This window comes from Cherax quadricarinatus, chromosome 14 (assembly GCF_038502225.1).
Source record: "Cherax quadricarinatus isolate ZL_2023a chromosome 14, ASM3850222v1, whole genome shotgun sequence".
NCBI classification, from domain to species: domain Eukaryota; kingdom Metazoa; phylum Arthropoda; class Malacostraca; order Decapoda; family Parastacidae; genus Cherax; species Cherax quadricarinatus.
In genome coordinates, this window is record NC_091305.1 from 5,598,835 (window position 1) to 5,622,312 (window position 23,478).

At 37.4% G+C, this 23,478-nt stretch overlaps 1 protein-coding gene across 4 annotated transcripts in view; it reads left to right on the forward strand.

Moving 5' to 3' along the window:
* Positions 1 to 636: 636 nt before the first annotated feature.
* Positions 637 to 23,478, forward strand: part of LOC128695821 (myosin light chain kinase A) — a 56,876-nt gene continuing 34,034 nt past the window's right edge. Inside the window, exons 1-6 of one of the 4 annotated variants that reach the window (XM_070084798.1) lie at positions 637 to 849; positions 6,329 to 6,434; positions 10,425 to 10,533; positions 16,350 to 16,507; positions 18,203 to 18,279; positions 20,818 to 20,931. In XM_070084798.1, the coding sequence (XP_069940899.1) occupies positions 814 to 849; positions 6,329 to 6,434; positions 10,425 to 10,533; positions 16,350 to 16,507; positions 18,203 to 18,279; positions 20,818 to 20,931 (600 nt within the window). In that variant the 5' untranslated portion in view covers positions 637 to 813. The other 3 variants (XM_070084795.1, XM_070084796.1, XM_070084797.1) reach the window with 3 other exon arrangements.

The following is a 23,478-nucleotide window of genomic DNA, read 5'->3' on the forward strand; positions in this document are numbered from 1 at the left end:
GCCCACAGGTCGGATATGCGGTGCATAATAAAAATATTAAACTAACTGTTATTGTCTTATTAATCTTAAGTTAGTAAGTTAGTTTAAAGTTTGCCAGAAATGCTGTTCATGTAAAGGGACTTTTGGCATGTCCACCCAATTGTTTTATTCCTTTATACAAACATTTATCATGCTGAAATAACCTATTCTTAGTCTTACCAGTTAGGTCAAACTGATTTATTTTCAATGGGAGTATAATTGTGTATAATTTTTAAACAAGTCACTTTACTGGCTCATCTGGGTTATTTACCATATAAAACCACCGTAACATTTCAAATTATGTAGACCTAAATAAAAACATAAGTTAAGAGGCACATAATTTCCCCAATCTTCTAATAACATGGTCATTTTCCCACTATAATCTACCTTGTCCATAATTACTATCGAATTTGCTCAATATATTTCATAAAGTCCAGGATCCTTCCTTAATTCATGGTATAACTTAACAAATCTTTGATGACAATTGTTGCAGAGTTTTGCTAACAACTCTTAAAATTTTTTGTTATACCGTAAATTAAGGAAAGATCCCAAACTTCACCTTACGAAACAGACAAAAATGTGATAGCAATTATAGATAAGGTAGATTATAGTGGAAAAATGACCATATTATCAGAAGACGAGGGGAACTTAGGTGGCTGTTAATTTGCAGTAATATAGTAGTGTGGTGGTGTTGTTGGGTCAGTAGCAACATATCCATGGCGACCATTGCTGCTCATCTCACACTGTCTTCCTCCTCTACCTTGCCCACACACCTCGTCCACTTCTTCACCCATAATGGAGAACATAATTAACAGTCAGGCGAGCACTCAGGTGAGCAGTGTAGTCAGACATTACCTCTAACATGTGTCTGGAGGAATGTCTTCCCCGGCAGTTTGTAGGTCATGTTTAGCAAAACATTCTTGACTTTTTGCTCTTGATTTATTGTTTTTTTTAAGGTCGTCATGTATTTTGGGCAGCTTTACAAGCTGACTATTATTTTATACTCGGTGTGTGTTACTCATAAAAAAATCGAAATATTTTCTTAACGTTTAATGCGAGAATTTTCCGAGTTTGTGAAAATTTTGCGACTAATTCATGTGTTAATAATTTAATAATAATTATAGTAATAATAGTAGTAGTAGTAATAATAATAATTTATTTCTACAAGTAATTGTACAGAAAATATTTATGGTTAAAGCATATCTTGAGTCGTAAGAAATAATTATTTTTAGGCGTATATAAATAACAATAATAAAATATTTTTAAAATACATGACACAACTAATACAAGCCTAGTTGACAACACTGACATAATAAATAGAAAAGCCTGCTTATGTAGAGCATTTTGGGCAACTTAAGTTAATTTTGTCCCCCAGGATGCGACCCACACCAGTCGACTAACACCCAGGTACCTACTTACTGCTAGGTGAACAGTGACAGCAGGTGTGAGGAAACATGCTCAATGTTTCACCCATGCTGGGGTTTGATCCCAGACCCCTCAGTGTGTGGGCTTAGAACATTAACAATCAAGCCATGTATCTAAAGAACAGATTTTGGAACTTTGGTAAAAAAAAAAAAAATGTGAAGGTTGATAGTAAAATGGGACTGTATTTATCATTACAGTATTACCATTATCCATACATCAAGGGAAGTTGCCTGATTGTGGTGAAGGGCTCTTGATTTAAGAAGGTCACTTTTGTCCTCCCCTTCCTTTGATCAAACCTGATTGCTTCTCATTCCTGGGTATTACATGACCTCTACTGAATTAGCACTTCTCCGTCAATGTAATTACTGTTATCAAGAAATTATTAATGCATTTTTATTTTATACTTATTCAGTATCAATGAGTTGATACTGAATTTATTAGCATTATTTTCACATTAATATACACCAGTTTTTAAAATAATGTGGGTTCATTCACTGCTTATATCTAATGACAATATAGCTCACAGATGTGTGATTAAGCCAATGAAGCCATTTTAATTTGCTTTGATAAAAGACTGGGTGTGTGTGCATCACCTGGCTAGGATAGTTACCGTCCCATGACCTGGTTGATAATGCACCCATATCACATTGAGTGCCCGTGGTTCAATCCCTGGCATGGGTGACAACACTGGGAATGTTTCCTTACGCCTGTTGTCCCTATTCACTCAGCATCAAGTAGGTACCTGGTTGTTAATTGACTTGATTCACATCCTGGGGGGACAAGATTAAAGGACCCTAACAGAAATGAGTTTCCGATGATGCACTGACTTTATTGGGTTATCCTGGATGGCTAATGCTCAGCTGTGTTACGTTGGTTTGCGTGCAAAGCATCTGAACAGATCTTACCCCCGAAACTTATTCATATTGAGTGCCCGTTAGTCCCTTTTTTTTTTTTTTCCCTAAGGCTACTCTTATTCAAGTAAAGGACCCTTTATTTGACTTTATTGGCTTTAATGGGTACATAACATATTTTTTTTTTTTTTTTTTTTACAATGGTATTAAGGATACAAAATGTGCATTATGTAGATTTAATAAAGGATAACTCGATAGTCATATACAAATGCAACTCTTCCATTGAATGCAAGAAATTTCAGATGGTCCCAAGTTGTTGCTTGGTTAGGAGAAATCTTCCATGTTTTCTTACTGGCTACATTTACCCACAAGAAATTTAGTAAAGTTATTGGCAGTGCTAATGTCATATGCCTAACTAAACCTAAATTATGCTGTTGGATAAATCATGGTCTTATTTTTGAGTCACTGAACCTGCCACTTGGATATCTTGCTGACATTGGTGATTTAAAATCTTTGTGGCTTGGCTGGACACCAGTACCTAATATATAATTAACTAAAATTAACCCAGTCAAATCAGCAAGATTTATTTCTATTGAGAGTTGAAATAGGTCTGAAGAAAAGACAGGTGCAGGATTTTTTCCTTACAGGCTAAGAGCTGTTACAAGAACCCCAGTCTCTTTGACTTTTTTGGGTTATCGTAGGTAATTTACTCATGTTAAACTATGTACAGTATGATGATTGTATTTGTGTGTACCTGTACCTAAATAAACGTACTATCCTACCTCGGCTTTCCAGCCCTAAGGTATACTACTACCACCACCACCTGAGATATGATTCACAAAAGTTGACAAATGCACAGGTACCTGCCTACTTCTAGGTTAACGGTTAGTTGGTGTGAGAAAACATGCTTAGTGGTTTCCACCTGTGCTGGGATCAAACCATGGACCTTTCAGTATGTGAGCTGAATGCACTGCCAACAAATACATGGAACATTTTTTACTGTAAAGAACATTATAATGCCAATGATTGACTTCATAATGCTCTATATACAGCAATACAATGCCAGTGAAAGCTTTCCTTGTACCTTTGCCTTTTCTTCATTACAGGTCAGCCATCACTAATCTGGCATAATTGGGACCTGTAGTGTGCCGGACTATAGAGTTTGCCGGATTACAGAGTGGTTAGGTTAGAACAGAATTAACCTATCAGTAGAGACTGCTACATCTTCCTCATTTTCATCACTGCTTTCTCCTCCACTGGCTTGCTACTGGGGATTTACAACAATCTGCACAATTTCTGAGTCGGTATAATGATGAAAGTTGAAATTATGCTAGCTGAAATTAGTGCCGGATTACTGATGGAACTGGATAACTAATTGCCGGATTAGTGATGGCCGACATGAACTAACAGTTTCCATTTAAATATGATTTCAACTCTACTGGAACAACGTGTGAAATCAATCCTGTGATAATACCTAACATGCCTATCTGCCAGATGGGTGTAGTAAGTAAACAGAGCTCTTGCTCTAACCTGGTGAAGTGGCACGTAGATCAGGGTAGCCACACAATGTAGTTGTATTTAAATATTGGGTTTTGTCCTCAACACAGCACTAGTATTCGATTTCAATTTTGTATTTCTTTTATGCAGTACACATGACATAGTTGACATGTAAAATATTGATAGACATAAAAGAAAGCTACTAGCATGCAGTGCATTTCAGACAAACTAATCCTAATTGTTAAAGACTACTTGGGAACTAGACATGTTAAAATATGCTACCTAGTTTTCCAATTGAGCTTGTTGGAACAGGTAGATTGTTTACCCCCAGCGAGTTTACAACTCGAGATACAACCATGAAAGCCAGTAAGTGTGACTTAATTCTATTGGTCCTGAGTGCTCTTTCCTAGGATTCCACCCACAACAGCCATCTCCTAGGCATCTATTTACTACTAGGTGAACACAGTCAGCTGATATGAAACTACCTCATAACTGACTCACCCAAGTCTAATTAATATTTATAATGATAAAGTAACTATTTTTTTCTTTTGTGTAACTTTCTTGATTTCTCATTGCTTTTTTTTTATTAAAATCAAATTTAATTGAACTTGGTTCAGATTTTAATTATCTAAAATACTATATTTAATAGCCAAGAAAATAAAAAAATGTATTAATCTCTCCTAAATTTTGATATTAAAAAGCACCAAACCAATCAATGTAACCTAAATAAATATCTGTGGGGAACTTTTTGAACATGACTAATATTTTGAGGATTTAACACTTTGCCATTTCCAAATCTCTTCAGATTTGATAGTCAGGGTTATCCTATGCTCTGAACTCTCCTTAGAGGAGGAACCTAGATACTAGTGAGGGGCTCTTGATCTAAGGAATTGGACATGCATTCCTTTTTCTTGGATCAAATCTGAATTCTTCCCATTCTGCCAGGTGCTGTATGAACTCTACAGGTTCCCTGTGAATATAATATGCTTTGAACTTGCCTCTAAACCTTATCTAAGTCTGATTATTACCAGAATTACGATCATGTCTATTGAGCTATAGATATTTGGAATCAGCAGAGTACAAGAATTCTAGTGATTTATTTTTCTAGTTCTAGAATTTCATGTTTTTCTTGACCTGGTCTCGAGGTCACTGTATAACCTCTGGGAGTATATCCGACAAACAATTATTTAACTAAAAGTAAAGGCTGATGTATTTGCTACAACAAACTACAATAAAAATTTGTATATATGCTTGCTTTTGTTACAGTAAGGTCCCAGAACATAAGTACATACTATATATTTGCTTAGTTTATGAAAGTACAGTGGGCCCCTGGTTAACGATATTTTTTCATTCCAGAAGTATGTTCAGGTGCCAGTACTGACCGAATTTGTTCCCATAAGGAATATTGTGAAGTAGATTAGTCCATTTCAGACCCCCAAACATACACGTACAAACGCACTTAAATAAATACACTTACATAATTGGTCGCATTGGGAGGTGATCGTTAAGCGGGTTCCACTGTACAGTATGCAAACCTTCACTACACTACCATGCTCAGTGTGCTGGGTCAAGTGTGAGGTCATATGTGAAGTGATATCTCAGCCTTATAAGCCTTCTGCTGTGCTATTATTTTTACAGTTCCTTGATAATGTGAGAAATCACGAAAGTGTTTGGAAATTAAATATTTTTATCTGGTTATTTAGCATTTTGTGATAACACCTGTTTACTGTGATATTATTGTATGTAAGTACAATACATGTATATATAGAAATGCCTGTGCATATACAGTTAGTTTCTTGTAGCTAATACTGTGTGATAAATGGTTTTGAAAACCGACACGTTGAAGATTGAGACACTTGTGCAACACGTGGGAATCTTCATTAAGGAAACGTTTTGCCACACAGTGGCTTCATCAGTCCAATACAAAGTAGGAATGTCTATGCATATACAATTACTTTCTTGTAGCTAATACTGTACATTAATCTTTATTTTTAGTTTAAGAATTTATTTGTCAGATACCCAAGTCAGTGACCCCTGGTGTAGGTGAAGGGGTCAAACATTCAGTGTTTGATCTAGAGAAATAAAACTTGCATTCAGCTGATTGGCTTGAGGAAGGGTCTGGTAAGAGTAAATTTTCCTAAATAAAAGTTGCCTGTACATTACACATTTCTATACATTTCTCAGTATAAGTTAAATTGTGTGAAATACTGTACAAAAATTTAAATGCTAGTGAAGTAAGGTTTAATAGTCAGTTGGAAATATAATAATATATTACCTATAATACCTAGTCTTTTTTGAGATACTTCAGTTAAGATTTTGCTGAATAGGCTGTCATTCTGAAATTTTAGTTTCTTGGAAATCTAAAATTTTTACAAAGAGACAATTTCTTGCAGATGATAATTAATATTCTTTGAATTTGTGCTTGTAGCTACATTGTTTTTCCATTTGTATTAGCAATTTTTATTAGAAACATTGTCTTTAACTGTACCCTATTTTGCCAATACTGCAGTAAAAAAAAAAAAAATTTTGCTTTGCAGGGGCTCCGGGAAACTCAAGAAGTACTTACTGGTACCTTTGATTATCCAGATACAGAGAGTATATGGGGCAGACTATTTTCTGTAAGAGAGAATGTGTCCATATGCAGTAAGTACATATTAACTATTTTTATTTGCATTTATTATTACTACATAAATAGGTAGGCTGTGTTAAATTTCATAACCTTTTGTAATGGCTTGATAATTGTCTATACTTGCCTCATCATTTGATGTGGTCTGAGTTTCAAATACATTGTAAGTGATCCAGACCTTTGATTTATCACATCTTCAGCAGACACAGGAAGACATCTTTTGCTGGGTTCCTTTTCATTCTGGTGTTGAGGGCAATGAATCTACAGACTTCTGCATGTTATGCATTCAAATACAGTGGAACCTCGGTATACGACCAGCTCCCTACTCAAAGCTCAGCACTCTACCAAACAAATACGACCTGCCAGAACTTCGCTGTAAACTATTTCGTGTTTCTTCACATTTTTTTTTAGGTTTTCTTGTATTGTATAAAAGTCACCAAGGGGCCTATGATGATTAGTGATAACCAACCAAAGAGAAAATTGGTTGGGAAGTACGTACTTGTTCAATACTCAAACAGAGCTGTACTCGAACAGCCTTCTGGAATGAATTAAGGTCGTATACCAAGGTTCCACTGTGCCTTGTTAAATCCCACAGTATATCATTTTTTTAAATGAGCTTGGCACTTGTATGATGACTGGCATTGTTGTTGGTGTGAGTGTGACTTAACAAGCTGTTGTTAAATTTAAGTTGGACTTTTGGCCATCTTTCATGACTCGTCTGCATAACCCCCGCAAGAGTTAATTGCTTTATTACCTTAGGTGTAATAATAATGATAAAAACACTGTTAGCTGATGACAGGATTACATAAAGTACTGTTGAGTATATTGTACAATATTATGTTTTTTGGGACTGTTACACATAAGGTTTGTTAATAGTGTGCTTATAATGATTAAATTGCTGAGCTATATTAAAATATTACTGTACAAAGAATATTCTTGATTTCGCACTTTTTTTAACAAACTGGCTGTCTCGCATCAAGGCAGGGTGACCAAAAAAAGTGAAGAATCACACTCCACTCACTTGCTCCATCACTGTCATGCCAAAGGGGTGCCGATACTATGGTTCAAAACTGCAAATATCCCCACCCTCTTCAGAGTGCAGGCACTGTGCTTCCCATCTCCAGGACTCGAGTCTGGCTAACCGGTTTCCCTGAATCCCTTCATAAATGTTACTTTGCTCACGCTCCAACACCATGTCAAGTCATAAAAACTATTTACCTCCACTTGCTCCTGTCTAACACACTCATGCATGCTTGCTGGAAATTAAGCCCCTCACACACAAAACCTTCCTTACTACATTTGTTTCTCACCAAGGCAGGGTAACCCAAATAAGGAAATGCATGCTCCATAACTTGTTCAGCAGCTTGTCAAAGTTAGTACAAATCACATAAATGTACATACTATTAAACACATCTTATACTGTATTTACTGCCAACAAATGCAAACAGTGTTTAAATAACTAAGCTAATTATTTTCTAATACCTCTAAACCAGTTATTCAAAATAAACACTTGGCTGTTCAGCAAAGACAAGACATTTTGCAGAATGAGATTTCATTGAAACATTTCACTGTGTAGGGAAAAACTACCTAAGAGCTTGTTCTGTAATATTTCTTTTCTACTGTCAGCCATAAACCAGTTGAATCCAACTTTACTGTGCAGTAAGTAATTATTAAGATGGTTTTTTGTACAGTGGAACCTCGGTGTTCGTATGCCCCAGTTTTTGTAGGATTTGGTTTTTGATCACTTTTTCTGTCAAAATTTTATCCCAGTTTTTGTACATCGCCTCGTTTTTGTAGAGTTGACAATGGTCCATACCAAACGTGTCTGCCTGCCCGCCCGTGTCACTCGGCCACTGAAGCACCGAGTGACTCGGTCTGCCTTTGTTTGTTGTTGAGTGAACATCACTCCACATGAGAGATAGTGTTTTGGAGTCAATAATTTGCAAAAAGGCAAGACAGTTGATAGGTTGAGGCTGACCCTGACCCTGACGACCCTATTCCTGTTGTGGAATCTATTGTGTCTTTGGGAAAGTCCATCGGGTTGGATGCGAGTGGCCAGGATGTGGAAGAGTTGATGGACGACCACAGGGAAGAGCTAACCACTGAAGAGCTGCAACACTTTCAACTGGAACAGCAACAGATCGCAGCTGAGGAAATTGTATCAGAGGAGGAGGAAGAGAGGGGAGAATGTGCCTTCTTCAGTGATTAAGGACATGTGTGCAAAGTGGAGTGAGTTGCAAAGTTTTGTGGAGAAATATCACCCTAATAAAGCTGTTGCAAGCCATGTCTGCAACATGTTCAATGACAGTGCCTTGTCCCATTTTAGGCAAATCTTAGAGACAGAAACAGACCTCTCTGGACAGATTTTTTGTGCAACAGGGGTACAGTGAATCTCAAGCTGGCCCTAGTCTCAGTAAAAGACAAAGAAGGGAAGTAACCCTGGATAGAGCCTTGATACCTGAAGTCCTTATGGAAGGGGATTTCCCTTCCAAACAATAACCTCTCCTCCCTCTCCCCTCCTCGCCATCTTCCATACGCCAACAAGTCTTCAGTAAAGGTGAAAGTGATGTTAAATGTTCATTTATCCATTTCATTAGTCATTTATATTTATCTCATTGTTTTCGGTATGTAAAACTTTAGTTATTCTCTATAAAATGTATTTTTTGTTAATATTTTTGGGTGTCTGGAAAAAATCAGTTGGATTTACATTATTTCTTATGGGAAATATTGCTTCAGTTTTCGTACAGTTCGGTTTTCGTCAGACTTTCTTGAACAAATTAATCTTGAAAACCGAGGTTCCACTGTACATATTTAATTTGTTCTTATTGGTAATTTTCATTTTATCCTTAATTTTGTTTACTCTGTTAATGACTGAAAGGTTTGGTTATATACAGTGGCTTACCTCTAAATTACCCACTGTTGTCTGTCAAAAGTAACTTTTTTTTTGTAGAATGGTCATTTACATATTTTAAAGAATGTGGTTACATGTAATAGCTTTTTTTATATATACATTTATACACATTTTCCATCAGATGTTGCATTCCAGAGCAGTCAATAAATATCTTATTGAAAAATAAAAGCTGCATGTTGATAGTTATTATTGCTAAAAATGCAATTAAATTTTGCTTTGTTGTGGGTTGTATTTTAAATTTTTCATCAAATTTATAGACACTCGGTAAATTCATTAACAAAATTTTCAGTGAGAACTCTTAACATGAAAATTCAGACAATCAGTTAATCAGAAGTGTACTAGTTTCTTTTTGGCAGAGTACTAACAGTGAGTGATCAGTAAACATGCTTCCTCAGGCCATGAGGAACTTGACTCGTTTAACCGTAAGGCATAAGATGTCAGACACTACTTGTGTACCTTCTAAAGTAGTAATAGCTGTTGTTATTTAATGCTATATTCATTTTCAAGGGTGAAAGGAGTGCATTGATGGTGATGAAATGTTCTTGAGGCTTTTTATTAATGATCTAAGGCATTGGAGCCATGGGGCTAGCTTGTTATGTATAATTAACTCGCCTAACAAATCCAGTTGAAGTGATATTTCATATGGTGTAGCTGCTGGGCTGTGATCCCTGGCAGATAGTTAATGTATTTGGACCTGCATTCCAGTTCTTTGAATCAGTCCTGAATATCTTCTATTTCCCTAGGTGCTGTATAAGCCCTGTGGGTTTAGCACTTTCCCTCAAAAGTAGAATGTTTAGATTTTAGGACAAGTGTAGACCTTTCGATTTTTATTAAAGTACTGAAGCAAAAACGTTTCCAGTAATTAGATATCTGAAGGGTCATTTAATTTTTTATTTATTTTTCCAAGTTATTCATGAGTCCCACATTATTTTAAAATGTAAATTGTAGGGTCAGATCTCAGACAATCCTCATTTGTCATTCATAACAATTAGTGTTTTCATTACTTCATATTTGTTTATAAACACATTTTGCTGAATATAATTACAATACAGCATTTACTCTACTCTATTGAGTTTACATTTTAATTCTTTTTCAGACTTAATCAACAATTCGTATACATTTGGTAGAGGCGATGCTGATTATCGCTTCAGCAAAGATCATTTTGACAGCACTTTCCTTTCTGCCATCTCTAAAGTACACTTCAAGTAAGTCTCCATACTAGCAGTTGGCCTAGTTGTCCATGAAGTGATAAAAAAATGAAGGGACAGACTTAAAATTTTGACTTGGTAGGATATTTCCCTGTAATACATAAGTGCTAAAAGATGTATGTACATATTTGAAGTAGAGAAGCACATAAACTTTGTATTCCACCTTCCTCTTGCTATTACCCTAGCTACCACAGTACTAGATGATCTGACATATCACTGGTGTTTCTAACAGCATGTACAGTACAGCTTGAATTCTGCTCTTTAACCTTATTCTTTTTTTAACACGTCTGTAGTCTCCCACCGAGGCAGGGTGACCCAAAAAGAAAGAATCTCCAAAAAGAAAAAAACTTTCATCATTCAACACTTTCACCTCACTCATACATAATCACTGTCTTTGCAGAGGCACTCAGATACAGCAGTTTAAAAGTCAATCTCCAAACTGCCAATATCCCAAACCCCTCCTTTAAAGTGCAGGCATTGTACTTCCCATTTCCAGGACTCGAGTCCGGCTAACCGGTTTCCTTGAATCCCTTCACAAAATATTATCCTGCTCGCACTCCAACAACTCGTCAAGTCCCAAAAACCATTAGTCTCCATTCACTCCTATTTAACGTACTCACACATGCTTGCTTGAAGTCCCAGCCCTTCACCCACAAAGCCTCCTTTATCCTCTCCCTCCAACCTTTTTGAGGACCCCTACCCCTCCTTCCTTCCCTTACAGATTTGTAAGCACACCAAGTCATTCTACTTTGATCCATTCTCTCTAAATGACCAAACCACCTCAACCCCTCTTGAGCCGTCTGACTAATACTTTAGTAACTCCACACCTCCTAATTTCCACACTCTGAATTCTCTGCATAATATTTACACCACACATTCCTCTTAGATAGGACATCTCCACTGCCTGCAGCCACCTACTCACTGCAACATTTGCAGCCCAAGCTTCACACCCATATAAGCGTGTTGGTACCACTATACTTCAGTACATTCCCTTCTTTGCCTCCATAGAAAACTGTTTTTTTTTTGTCTCCACAGATACCTCAACACACCACTCACCTTTTTTCCTTCATCAGTTCTATGGTTAACCTCATCCTTCATAAACCCATCAGCTGACAGGTCACCTCCCAAATATCTGAAAACATTCACTTCTTCAATATTCCCTCTATCCAATGTGATATCCAATTTTTCTTTTTTAAATCGTTTGATAGCATCACCTTACTTTTATCTATGTTCACTTTCAACTTTCTACCTTGACACATGCTCCCAAACTCATCCACTAACCTTTGCAATTTTTCTTTAGACTCTCTCATAAACACAGTATCATCAGCAAAAAGTAAATGTGTCAACTCCCATTTTGTCTTTGATTCCCCATAATTTAATGTAGATGAATGGCTGCACATTTTTTTTTTTATTCTCAACAAGTCGGCCGTCTCCCACCGAGGCAGGGTGACCCAAAAAAGAAAGAAAATCCCCAAAAAGAAAATACTTTCATCATTCAACACTTTCACCTCACTCACATATAATCACTGTTTTTGCAGAGGTGCTCAGAACACAACAGTTTAGAAGCATATACGTATGAAGATACACAATATATCCCGAAACCCCTCCTTTAGTGTCTAATTCATAATTTAATCCCAACCCTCTTTCCAACACCCTAGCATTAACTTCTTTACAACCCAAATACATTAATATATTAAACAACCATGGTGACATTACATATCCCTGTCTAAGACCTACTTTTACCAGGAAGTAATCTCCCTCTCTCCTACACACCCTAACCTGAGCCTCACTATCCTCATAAAAACTCTTTACAGCATTTAGTAACTTACTGTCTATTCCATATACCTGCAACATTTGCCACATTGCTCCCCTATCCACTCTTATCATACGCCTTTTCTAAATTCATAAATGCAATGAAAAACTTTCCCTACCTTTATCTAAATACTGTTCACATATACATGTATGCTTTAATGTAAACACTTGATCCACACATCCCCTACCCACTCTAAAGCCTCCTTGTTCATCTCCAATCCTACTCACTGTCTTACCTCTAATTCTTTCAATAAAAACCCTACTGTACACTTTACCTGGGATACTCGATAAACTTCTTCCTTCTTTCAACAAACCGGCCATATCCCACCGAGGCAGGGTGGCCCAAAAAGAAAAAAAAAGTTTCTTTTTTTTTCAATTTAGTAATTTATACAGGTGAAGGGGTTACTAGCCCCTTGCTCCCGGCATTTTAGTTGCCTCGAACAACACGCATGGCTTACGGAGGAAGAATTCTGTTCCACTTCCCTATGGAGACAACCATTTAAAAGGGACAAGAAGGAACAGATCACACAGACCTTGGGAAGCAAACCAGGGTAGTTACAACTACTCCAGAGAAAGAGACTTTTTAGTGCCAGGAAGAAGAAAAACCTGGCAGGAAATGGCAGAAATACTACACCTCAGAGCACTATTGGAGTGGAGGCAGTTATTGGCCTCCACTCTAGATCAACATTTATTAGTGCCAGCAAACAAAGCCCCCTACATACCATCAGTACTACAACTTCGTCTTTCCAAGGTGCACAGATGTGACAATTCAGATGTAACTCCAAACAGCCAGTATCCCAAACCCCTCCTTTAAAACTGAATGTTTTAATATTGGGTGGTGACACTTTGGAAGTGTCAGTGGTGATTCCGTGATTAGCGATGAATTTGGGGACTTAGGCCCCTAACTCCGTCGTTAAGTGAGGAGAGGCTGTATTTATATTGTTTATTATGTCATATTAGATCAATTGTGATAGTTAAATAAGCCATAGTGTTGATATTAGCATAATAAAGCATATTTCCCTTTATCACGAGACTGAACTCATGGCAGCTGACAGTGGCTTTAAAGCCACCTCATCTTTTATGGACAGTGTACTGTGTATGTACTTTACACAATGAGAAGCATTTCTTTTATTCATTGGAACCATGGCTAGGGCTAAAATATAAGCAGGTTATAACAATAAATGGAGAAAAAGAAATTGGAATGACTTGTGCAGCAAGTAGCACCACCAAGACTACAAGACTAGAAAATATGCTGGACCTCATCTTCACTTACAAGGATGATCCGATATGTAATATAACCGTATCAAAGACAATACACTCGGATCACAACATAATAGAGGTACAGATATGTATGCACAGGGCTTCTGACCAGCAAAATGTGAGCAGTCATGAAGGTCTCTTCATGAAATTAAATTTCAATAACAAAAACATACAATGGGATCAAGTAAAGCATGTCCTAAATGAAACAAGCTGGGAAGACATCGTAAACAGCATGGATCCAAGCATTTACCTTGAAAAAATTAATTCGGTGGTTCTTGAGATCTGCTCAAGACACATTCCATTAAGAAAAAGAAAGAGAAGATGTAAACTAGAAAGAGAGACGCTCCTTATATAGATGAAGACGAAGAGTCACAGAGCTGCTGAGTGGGACCAATATATCGGAAATGCGAAGGGAGGCACTAGTCAATGAAATTGCAAATATTGAACTTAGGCTGAAGGAATCTTACAGGAGACAAGAATCACAGGAAGAACTTAAAGCCATAAAGGAAATTGGAAAAAAAAAAAAAAATACTTCTCTTATGCAAAATCTAAGGAAGAACAACATCCAGTATTGGGCCCCTGCTTAGGTGGGATGGGACATACACAGATGACAGCCAAGAAATGAATGGGATACTAAAGTCCCAATATGACTCGGTGTTCAGCGAGCCACTGCCCGGACTAAGGGTTGACAACCCAAATGAATTCTTTATGAATGAAGCCCAAAATTTGGACATGCCAAAAATCTCAGATATTATCCTAACTCCACAAGACTTTGAAGAGGCAATAAATGACATGCCCATGCACTCTGCTCCAGGCCCAGACTCGTGGAACCCTGTGTTCATCAAGAACTGCAAGAAGCCCCTATTGCATGCCTTCAGCATTTTATGGAAAGGGGCATGGACACAGGGGTCATCCCACACACACTAAAAACAACAGACATAGTCCCACTTCACAAAGGTGGCAGTAAAGCAATTGCAAAAAACTACAGACCGATAGCACTAACATCCCATATCATAAAAATCTTTGAGAGGGTTCTAAGAAGCAAGATTGCCATCCACCTAGATATCCATCAATTGCACAACCCAGGGCAACACGGGTTTAGAGCATGTCGCTCCTGCCTGTCCCAACTACTAGACCACTATGACAAGGTCCTGGATGCTGTAGAGGATATATAAAATACAGATGTTTTATACACAGACTTTGCAAAAGCTTTCGATAAGTGTGACCATAGTGTAATAGCACACAAAATGCGGGATAAAGGAATAACAGGAAAAGTTGGTAGATGGATCTATAACTTTCTGACAAATAGAACACAGAGTAATAGTAAACAGAGTAAAGTCCCAGGCAGCCTCTGTAACAAGCTCTGTTCCACAAGGCACAGTACTCGCTCCCATTCTATTCCTCATCCTCATTTCTGACATAGAGATGTAAGTCATAGCTCCATGTCTTCCTTTGCGGATGACACCTGGATTACCATGACAGTGACCTCCATCGAAGACACCGCGAGACTCCAAGTGGACATCAGCCAAATCTTCGAATGGGCCACTCAAAACAATATAAAGTTCAGCGAGGGGAAATTTCAACTACTCAGATATGGGAAACTTGAGGAAATTAAAAATGTATCAGGGTATATGACAAATTCTAACCATACAATAGAGTGGAAAAGTAATGTGAAGGACCTGGGAGTGATAATGCCAGAGGACCTCATCTTCAAAGACCACAACAATGTATCTACCTCATCTGCTAGGAAAATGGTAGGATAGATAATGAGAACCTTCAAAACTAAGGACACCAAGCCCATGATTCTCTTCAGATCGCTTGTGCTTTCTAGGCTGGAATACTGCTGTAAACTAATGGCGGCATTGCAGATCTGGGGAGTGTACAAAGAACTTTCACGGCACATATAAGCATGATAAGGCACCTAAATTACTGGGAACGGTTGAAGGTCCTTGATCTGTATTCCCTGGAACGCAGACAAGAGAGATGCATGATAATATACACTTGGAAGGTCCTGGAGGGATTGGTACCAAACCTGCACACGAAAATCACTCCCTATGAAAGCAAAAAACTCGGCAGGAGATACAACATTCCTCCAGTGAAAAGCAGGGGCATAACGAGTACATTGAGAGAACACAGTAAGTGTCCGGGGTCTAAGACTGTTCAACTGCCTCCCAGCCTACATAAGGGGGATTACCAATAGACCCCTGGCTGTCTTTAAAAAGGCACTGGACAGGCACCTAAAGTCAGTACCTGACCAACCGGGCTGTGGTTCGTACGTAGCTTGCATGCGGCCAGTAGCAACAGCCTGGTTGATCAGCACCTGATCCACCGTGAGGCCTGGTCTCAGACCGAGCCGGAGGGGCGTTGATCCCCAAAACCCTCACCAGGTAAACCAAACAATAGCAGCAGGTTGGTGTGGTGACCCTGGAAATTTGAAATTATGCTAGCCGAAATTAGTGCCTAATAATTGATGGAACCGAATAACTGATTGCTAGATTTGTGTTGGCCGACCTGCGTTTACATTTATAAACTTACTATACTGTAACCCAATTAATTATTTCTTATAATTGTGTAGAATCATATGCCCTCATAGTCTTAAGATAGGATTTTGATTGTCAGAAATGCTCTGCATAACTGTGGGCTTTCAACATGCTCTAGTGTCACACATTTTTCTGTAAACATTGTATCATGTTGAAATAAACTTTTATGTATTTTTAAATGGCATGTGTATTCTTTTGCAGAGTATCTCGAGAATGTAAGTCAAATTCAGAGGTGGTGGTGGTGCTCGAGGATCTGTCTTGCAATGGTACCTTTGTCAACAAACATCAAGTTGGCAAAGGTAAAAAGATTGTGTTACAGAGCAATGATGAGATTTCTCTGGCACACGCTAATAAAAAAGGTAATGTATTTTAACATTAAAGTGCAGCACTATAGTATGGACACCATTTTAAGTGTAACACAAATAAGCTAAACGTTTATTTGTTGGGATTATAAGTATAATATAAAGGTTGGTCAGACAACTGGTAAAACACGCATAGATAAAAACACACCACTGCTGAAGTGTCTGAGACTGAAATGTGCAAAGCTTTTGTACCACATGTTAGTTTCTGTCTGTGGGATTTGCCTGGTAGGGTTATTTGATAGGGTGGTTACTCTTCCGTAATTTCATATATTTTTTTTTCTATCAAACTGGCCATATTCCACCAAGGCAGGGTGACCTAAAAATAAAAGTTTCTCATTTTAATTATAGTAACTATAGTAATGTATACAGAGGCTTATGGAGGAAATATTCTGTTCCACTTCCCCATGAAGATAACAGGAACTTACAATATGTTTAATGTGCTGAAATTATTAGTAATTACATTACACACTTTTATACAGTACATTTAAAGTGAAAATTGCATTTTCATTCAAGAATCGGTACTCTTTTTCTTTCTTCTTTCAACAAACCGGCCATATCCCACCAAGGCAGGGTGGCCCAAAAAGGAAAACAAAAGTTTCTCTTTATAACTTTAGTAATGTATACAGGAGAAGAGGTTACTAGCCCCTTGTTCCAGCAATTTAGTTGCCTCTTACAACGTGCATGGCTTACCAAGGGAGAATTCTGTTCCACCCATGGAGATAAGCAGAAATAAACAGGAACAAGAACTAGTAAGAGAAATAAACTCAGAGGGATGTGTGTATATATATGCTTGTACATGTGTGAGTAGTGTGACCTAAGTGTAAGTAAAGTAGCAAGACATACCTGGAATCTTGCATGTTTGAAAAAGAAAAAAGATGCCAGCAATCCTACCATCATGTAAAACAATTACAGGCTTCCATTTTACACTCGCTTGGCAGGACGGTAGTACCTCCCTGGGAGGTTGCTGTCTACCAACCTACTACCTAGGAATTACATAATATTAAGATTAAAATCCTCTCCAGGGAAGATCTAAAATTTATATAACTGTTTATATAAAATGGTCTGTGCTAGCTAAGAAAGTTTGCATTTCTCGCTTAAGCAGAATTCCTGTTTGTCAGTATCAACCTATCAACTCTGATTGCAGGAATTGTAGCAGGAAGAGGTTAGTAGATAGCAATCATCCAAAGATGTTCTCCCATTTTCATACAAGTGTGAAACAGAAATCTTTTTAAAGCTTTGCACTCTAAGGGTTTCTAGCCTTTTTTGCCTCATACTTCTGCTTGAATTCAATATTCCAGTAAGTATACTTACTGTTTCTTGATAATTCCTAATACTGTAATGCATATTTCCTCTCCATCCTAGGATGCCTCCTCTGATCCCCAGCTGTGATGATGATGCTCCCTGAGCTATTAACAGATAATAGAACTTCAAAGATTGACTCTTGGTACACTAATTCAACAGCATTCTTTTAAATCACATTTAAAGACTTTAATTCTACATATTCTTTTGTAAATAAATTAGAACTTTATAGGGCTTTTATCTATGTACTGGGTAAAGGCACTTCTTTGAATTACCTGTTTTATTCAAAATTACTAGCAGTGTGGAATAATACTGTACTAAGTCCTGATTAATATTTTTCAGTATTTGTTTTTCATGATTGCCTACAAAATGATGCTCAAAACTATCCTGAAGAACTAACTAAGAAGTATACCATGACGAAGAAACTTGGAGAGGGAAATTTTGGTGAAGTGAGATTAGCTTATAAACAGGTAATTTATGTTATTTGTTATATCTAGTGGCAATATTTTTTGATGTGATGGTATCGTACAGGTAATTTCTTTAGCACACCGGCCATATCCCACCAAGGCAGGGTGACCTGAAAAGAAAAACAAAAGTTTTTCTTTTTAAATTTAGTAATGACAGATATTTTGCACTCTTGAATTTACAGGCTAAAAGCTGCTATCTTTTGACCTCTGTTAGATATGAGCTGTGATTTTAATTTGTGTACAAGCAAACCTAGGAATCTTCTGTACCCTCTTTCTTCTTTTTAGATTTATTTATTTTTTTATTTAGTGACCTGGTTTATTCCCCAAAGAAATACAGAATTTTCTTTTTTTATTTTTATATTAAAAGTTTACATCCAGGTATAAACTTTCTAGCTCGTTATGAACTATTGTTTAATGGCAGGGGATCTGAGCACAAGATGTAAGTCATCATCAGCAAAGAGTATTGACTCTAAATGATGAGTGGTATTTAGGAAGTCATTAATGTAAGAGAGGCAAAGATAACCCAAGATACTTCCTTAACCCATAAACGGTCCAAACATATACTATATACGTTCACTACTCCAGTGCCCCGAATATTTTGAAAAAGAAAAAAAATCATTTTTTTTTAATGTAAATAAAGAGCACATTTTTCTAAGTGTTATAGGATTAAAATAAAAAAAACTAGGCTCAGTACTTATTGAGATATGAGGCTGCAAATTGGCACGTAATGCTCACCTGACAGCAACATAGTCCTGTTGCTTGCAGAAGTGTTGCCGATATACCATTTTTTTCTTATTTTTATATTTTATATAATTTTTATTTTCTGATAATTACAATTTATTGTAGTTCTTGTCATTTCATAACCAATCTTTGTTCTGACACTTAATATTAGGTACTGAAATTGTACTCAAATTGTCACAAACACATTGACAGGTGGTCATTTACTATTGTCTAGGAATATATACAAAGTATTTATAGGTCCCAGCGATGTTTTGGATACACGGGTGTATAGAAGAAGAAGGAAGATGGAAGAAGGAAGAAGGAAGAAATTCCCTTGATGCAGTGTGCAAGACAAGTGTTCAGTGACAAGCATCCAAGCTGGCAGTGATAAGATCAGATATGAAATGACATTTGATAGGCTCCAGCGAGGGTGCAGAGATGAGATTAGATAGTGCAGAGATAAGAGGAGATAAGCTTTGACATTTGATGGGTGCCAGTGAGGGTGCAGAGAAAAGGGATGACATTTGATGAGCTTGTATCTCTGATTATCTGTCTGTCTTATTTCTCTATTTCTCTGTCTCTCTGCTTGTCTGTCTCTGTCTCAGAGAGAGCCACTGTGAACCAACAGGTATTCTTATGCATTATATCTACAAGCACAGTATAGCACTTCGGATTTCTTAAGTTATCCTAGGTAATTTACAATATGTATAATCGTATTTTCTAGGTAGTAGGTTGGTAGACAGCAGCCGCCCAGGGAGGTACTATCGTCCTGCCAAGTGAATGTAAAACGAAAGCCTGTAATTGTTTTACATGATGGTAGGATTGCTGGTGTCCATTTTTCTGTCTCATAAACATGCAAGGTTTCAGGTACGTCTTGCTACTTCTACTTACACTTAGGTCACACTACTCATACATGTACAAGCATGTATATACACACCCCTCTGGGTTTTCTTCTATTTTCTTACTAGTTCTTGTTCTTGTTTATTTCCTCTTACCTCCATGGGGAAGTGGAACAGAATTCTTCCTCCGTAAGCCATGCGTGTTGTCAGAGGCGACTAAAATGCCAGGAGCAAGGGGCTAGTAACCCTTCTCCTGTATATATTACTAAATGTAAAAAGAGAAACTTTTGTTTTTCTTTGTGGGCCACCCTGTCTTGGTTGGATACGGCCGGTTTGTTGAAAAAAAAAATGAATCGTATTTGAGTGTACCTGTGAGACAGACACACAGATAGACAGAGATAGAGATACAGATACACAGAGATAGACAGAAATAGACAGATAGACCCTAAACTTGGGGTTAATATTACTTTCCTCTTAAAAGGGGAGTCTTAATATGATATTACATCAGTGAATCCTTGGTGTTTGCTAAACTGTTTGTTCCAGCTGGCACTCAATATAACTGATGCTCCCACAAGGTACTAAGTGGTCCCAGATTTTTTTTAATGCTGTGCACACCGAGTGTTAAGACCCATTCTATGCTGACCAGTCATCTCAGGCCAATCATGATAAATCTAGCAGTAAAAAGGTATACATACGTTTGGACCGTTTACAGGTTAAGGAACACCTGATTTCAATGCAAGAGTTAGTGCTATTATTTGCCAAAAGATGAGTCAAAGTTTGATTATTTTTCTACTTGACTATTGATCTGGTCTTATAAAGTTTCACCTAACACCTTGCAAGGATGTTATATTTTTTGTAATTTACTTAATTTAAGCAAATAATTCAGTATTTCTCTTCACGAATTGTAATTACTAGTACTAATACATAATATATTTTGCCAAAGATCTTGGTATGAATGCACTAAAAATTATTTTTGTTACAGGGTTCATTAGAGAGATATGCAGTCAAAATTCTCAAGAAGAAATGTAGTCAGTTGCTTCTGAATAACATAAAACAGATCAACAATGAGATAAAGCTCCTACAGTCTGTTGATCATGTGAGCCTCATTCTGTTTTTGCTAATGTAAATATCATGTCATGTATATGTAATGTTAGGTTAATGTGAAAATGTGCTATTTAGTACTTGCTGATCATACAAAGACAGTAAAATGCACTTAGTGAGATATTTTACACTGCTTCTGAGCTACCAGATCCCAGACATTTAAGCACTTACCAGAGAGATCACCAGAGAGATCACAGTGCAGGTTTCCTTAAATGTTCAGCTTATTTCTGTATTTGGTCTTTACTGCAACCAGTGCAGAAAGTGCAGCCTCGAAGATATGTATGTGCCCACAGATATCCTTAGAATCTGTACAGCTTCAAAATGTATGGATTCTGACAAAGCAAGAAAGTGCAGTCTCGCCAAAATAAAAATGAGGCAGTGACTGGTGTTGGTAGTGGTGGATAGTGGTGGTATAAAGTATCTCAAGTGACAGTGGTGTCGTATGTTTAAAGTCTAAAGGGCTGCTGAGTGCAAGTGCCCTAATAAATGTCTCTAAGTTTCATATTTGTCCATTAAATAACTATTGTCAGTACTTTTTTTTTTTTCAACAAGTCGGCCGTCTCCCACCGAGGCAGGGTGACCCAAAAAAGAAAGAAAATCCCCAAAAAGAAAATACTTTCATCATCACTCAACACTTTCACCACACTTACACATTATCACTGTTTTTGCAGAGGTGCTCAGAATACAACAGTTTAGAAGCATATACGTATAAAGATACACAACATATCCCTCCAAACTGCCAATATCCCAAACCCCTCGTTTAAAGTGCAGGCATTGTACTTCCCATTTCCAGGACTCAAGTTCGACTATATGAAAATAACCGGTTTCCCTGAATCCCTTCACTAAATATTACCCTGCTCACACTCCAACAGATCGTCAGGTCCCAAGTATCATTCACTCCTATCTAACACGCTCATGCACGCTTGCTGGAAGTCCAAGCCCCTCGCCCACAAAACCACCTTTACCCCCTCTTTCCAACCCTTTCGAGGACGACCCCTACCCCTCCTTCCTTCCCCTATAGATTTATATGCTTTCCATGTCATTCTACTTTGATCCATTCTCTCTAAATGACCAAACCACCTCAACAACCCCTCTTCTGCCCTCTGACTAATGCTTTTATTAACTCCACACCTTCTCCTAATTTCCACACTCCGAATTTTCTGCATAATATTTACACCACACATTGCCCTTAGACAGGACATCTCCACTGCCTCCAACCGTCTCCTCGCTGCTGCATTTACCACCCAAGCTTCACATCCATATAAGAGTGTTGGTACTACTATACTTTCATACATTCCCTTCTTTGCCTCCATAGATAACATTTTTTGACTCCACATATACCTCAATGCACCACTCACCTTTTTTCCCTCATCAATTCTATGATTAACCTCATCCTTCATAAATCCATCCGCCGACACGTCAACTCCCAAGTATCTGAAAACATTCACTTCTTCCATACTCCTCCTCCCCAATTTGATATCCAATTTTTCTTTATCTAAATCATTTGATACCCTCATCACCTTACTCTTTTCTATGTTCACTTTCAACTTTCTACCTTTACACACATTCTCAAACTCATCCACTAACCTTTGCAATTTTTCTTTAGAATCTCCCATAAGCACAGTATCATCAGCAAAAAGTAACTATGTCAATTCCCATTTTGAATTTGATTCCCCAAAATTTAATCCCACCCCTCTCCCGAACACCCTAGCATTTACTTCTTTTACAACCTCATCTATAAATATATTAAACAACCATGGTGACATTACACATCCCTGTCTAAGACCTACTTTTACCAGGAAGTAGTCTCCCTCTCTTCTACACACCCTAACCTGAGCCTCACTATCCTCATAAAAACTCTTTACAGCATTTAGTAACTTACCACCTATTCCATATACTTGCAACATCTGCCACATTGCTCCCCTATCCACTCTATCATATGCCTTTTCTAAATCCATAAATGCAACAAAAACTTCCCTACCTTGATCTAAATACTGTTCACATATATGCTTCAATGTAAACACTTGATCTACACATCCCCTACCCACTGTGAAACCTCCTTGCTCATCCGCAATCCTACATTCTGTCTTGCCTCTAATTCTTTCAATTATAACCCTGCCGTGCACTTTTCCTGGTATACTCAATAAACTTATTCCACTATAATTTTTATAATCTCTTTTGTCCCCTTTCCCTTTATATAAAGGGACTATACATGCTCTCCACCAATCCCTAGGTACCTTCTCCTCCTTCATATATTTATTAAACAAAAGTACCAACCACTCCAACACTATACCCCCCTCTGCTTTTAACATTTCTGTCATGATCCCAGTACTATTACCAATAATTACACATGTAAAACTTTTATTTAAGGAAGTGGCTTAGAACTACTTGTTACAGCTACATTCTTGATGTAGACATCCAGTTAACATGTAACAGCAACAGAATAAATTAAGATTGTGAAATAGTGACAGATCAAAAAGAGAGTCAACTTGAAATTGTTTCCAGGGACAAGATTATTCTTTACAAAGAATGGTTTATCTGA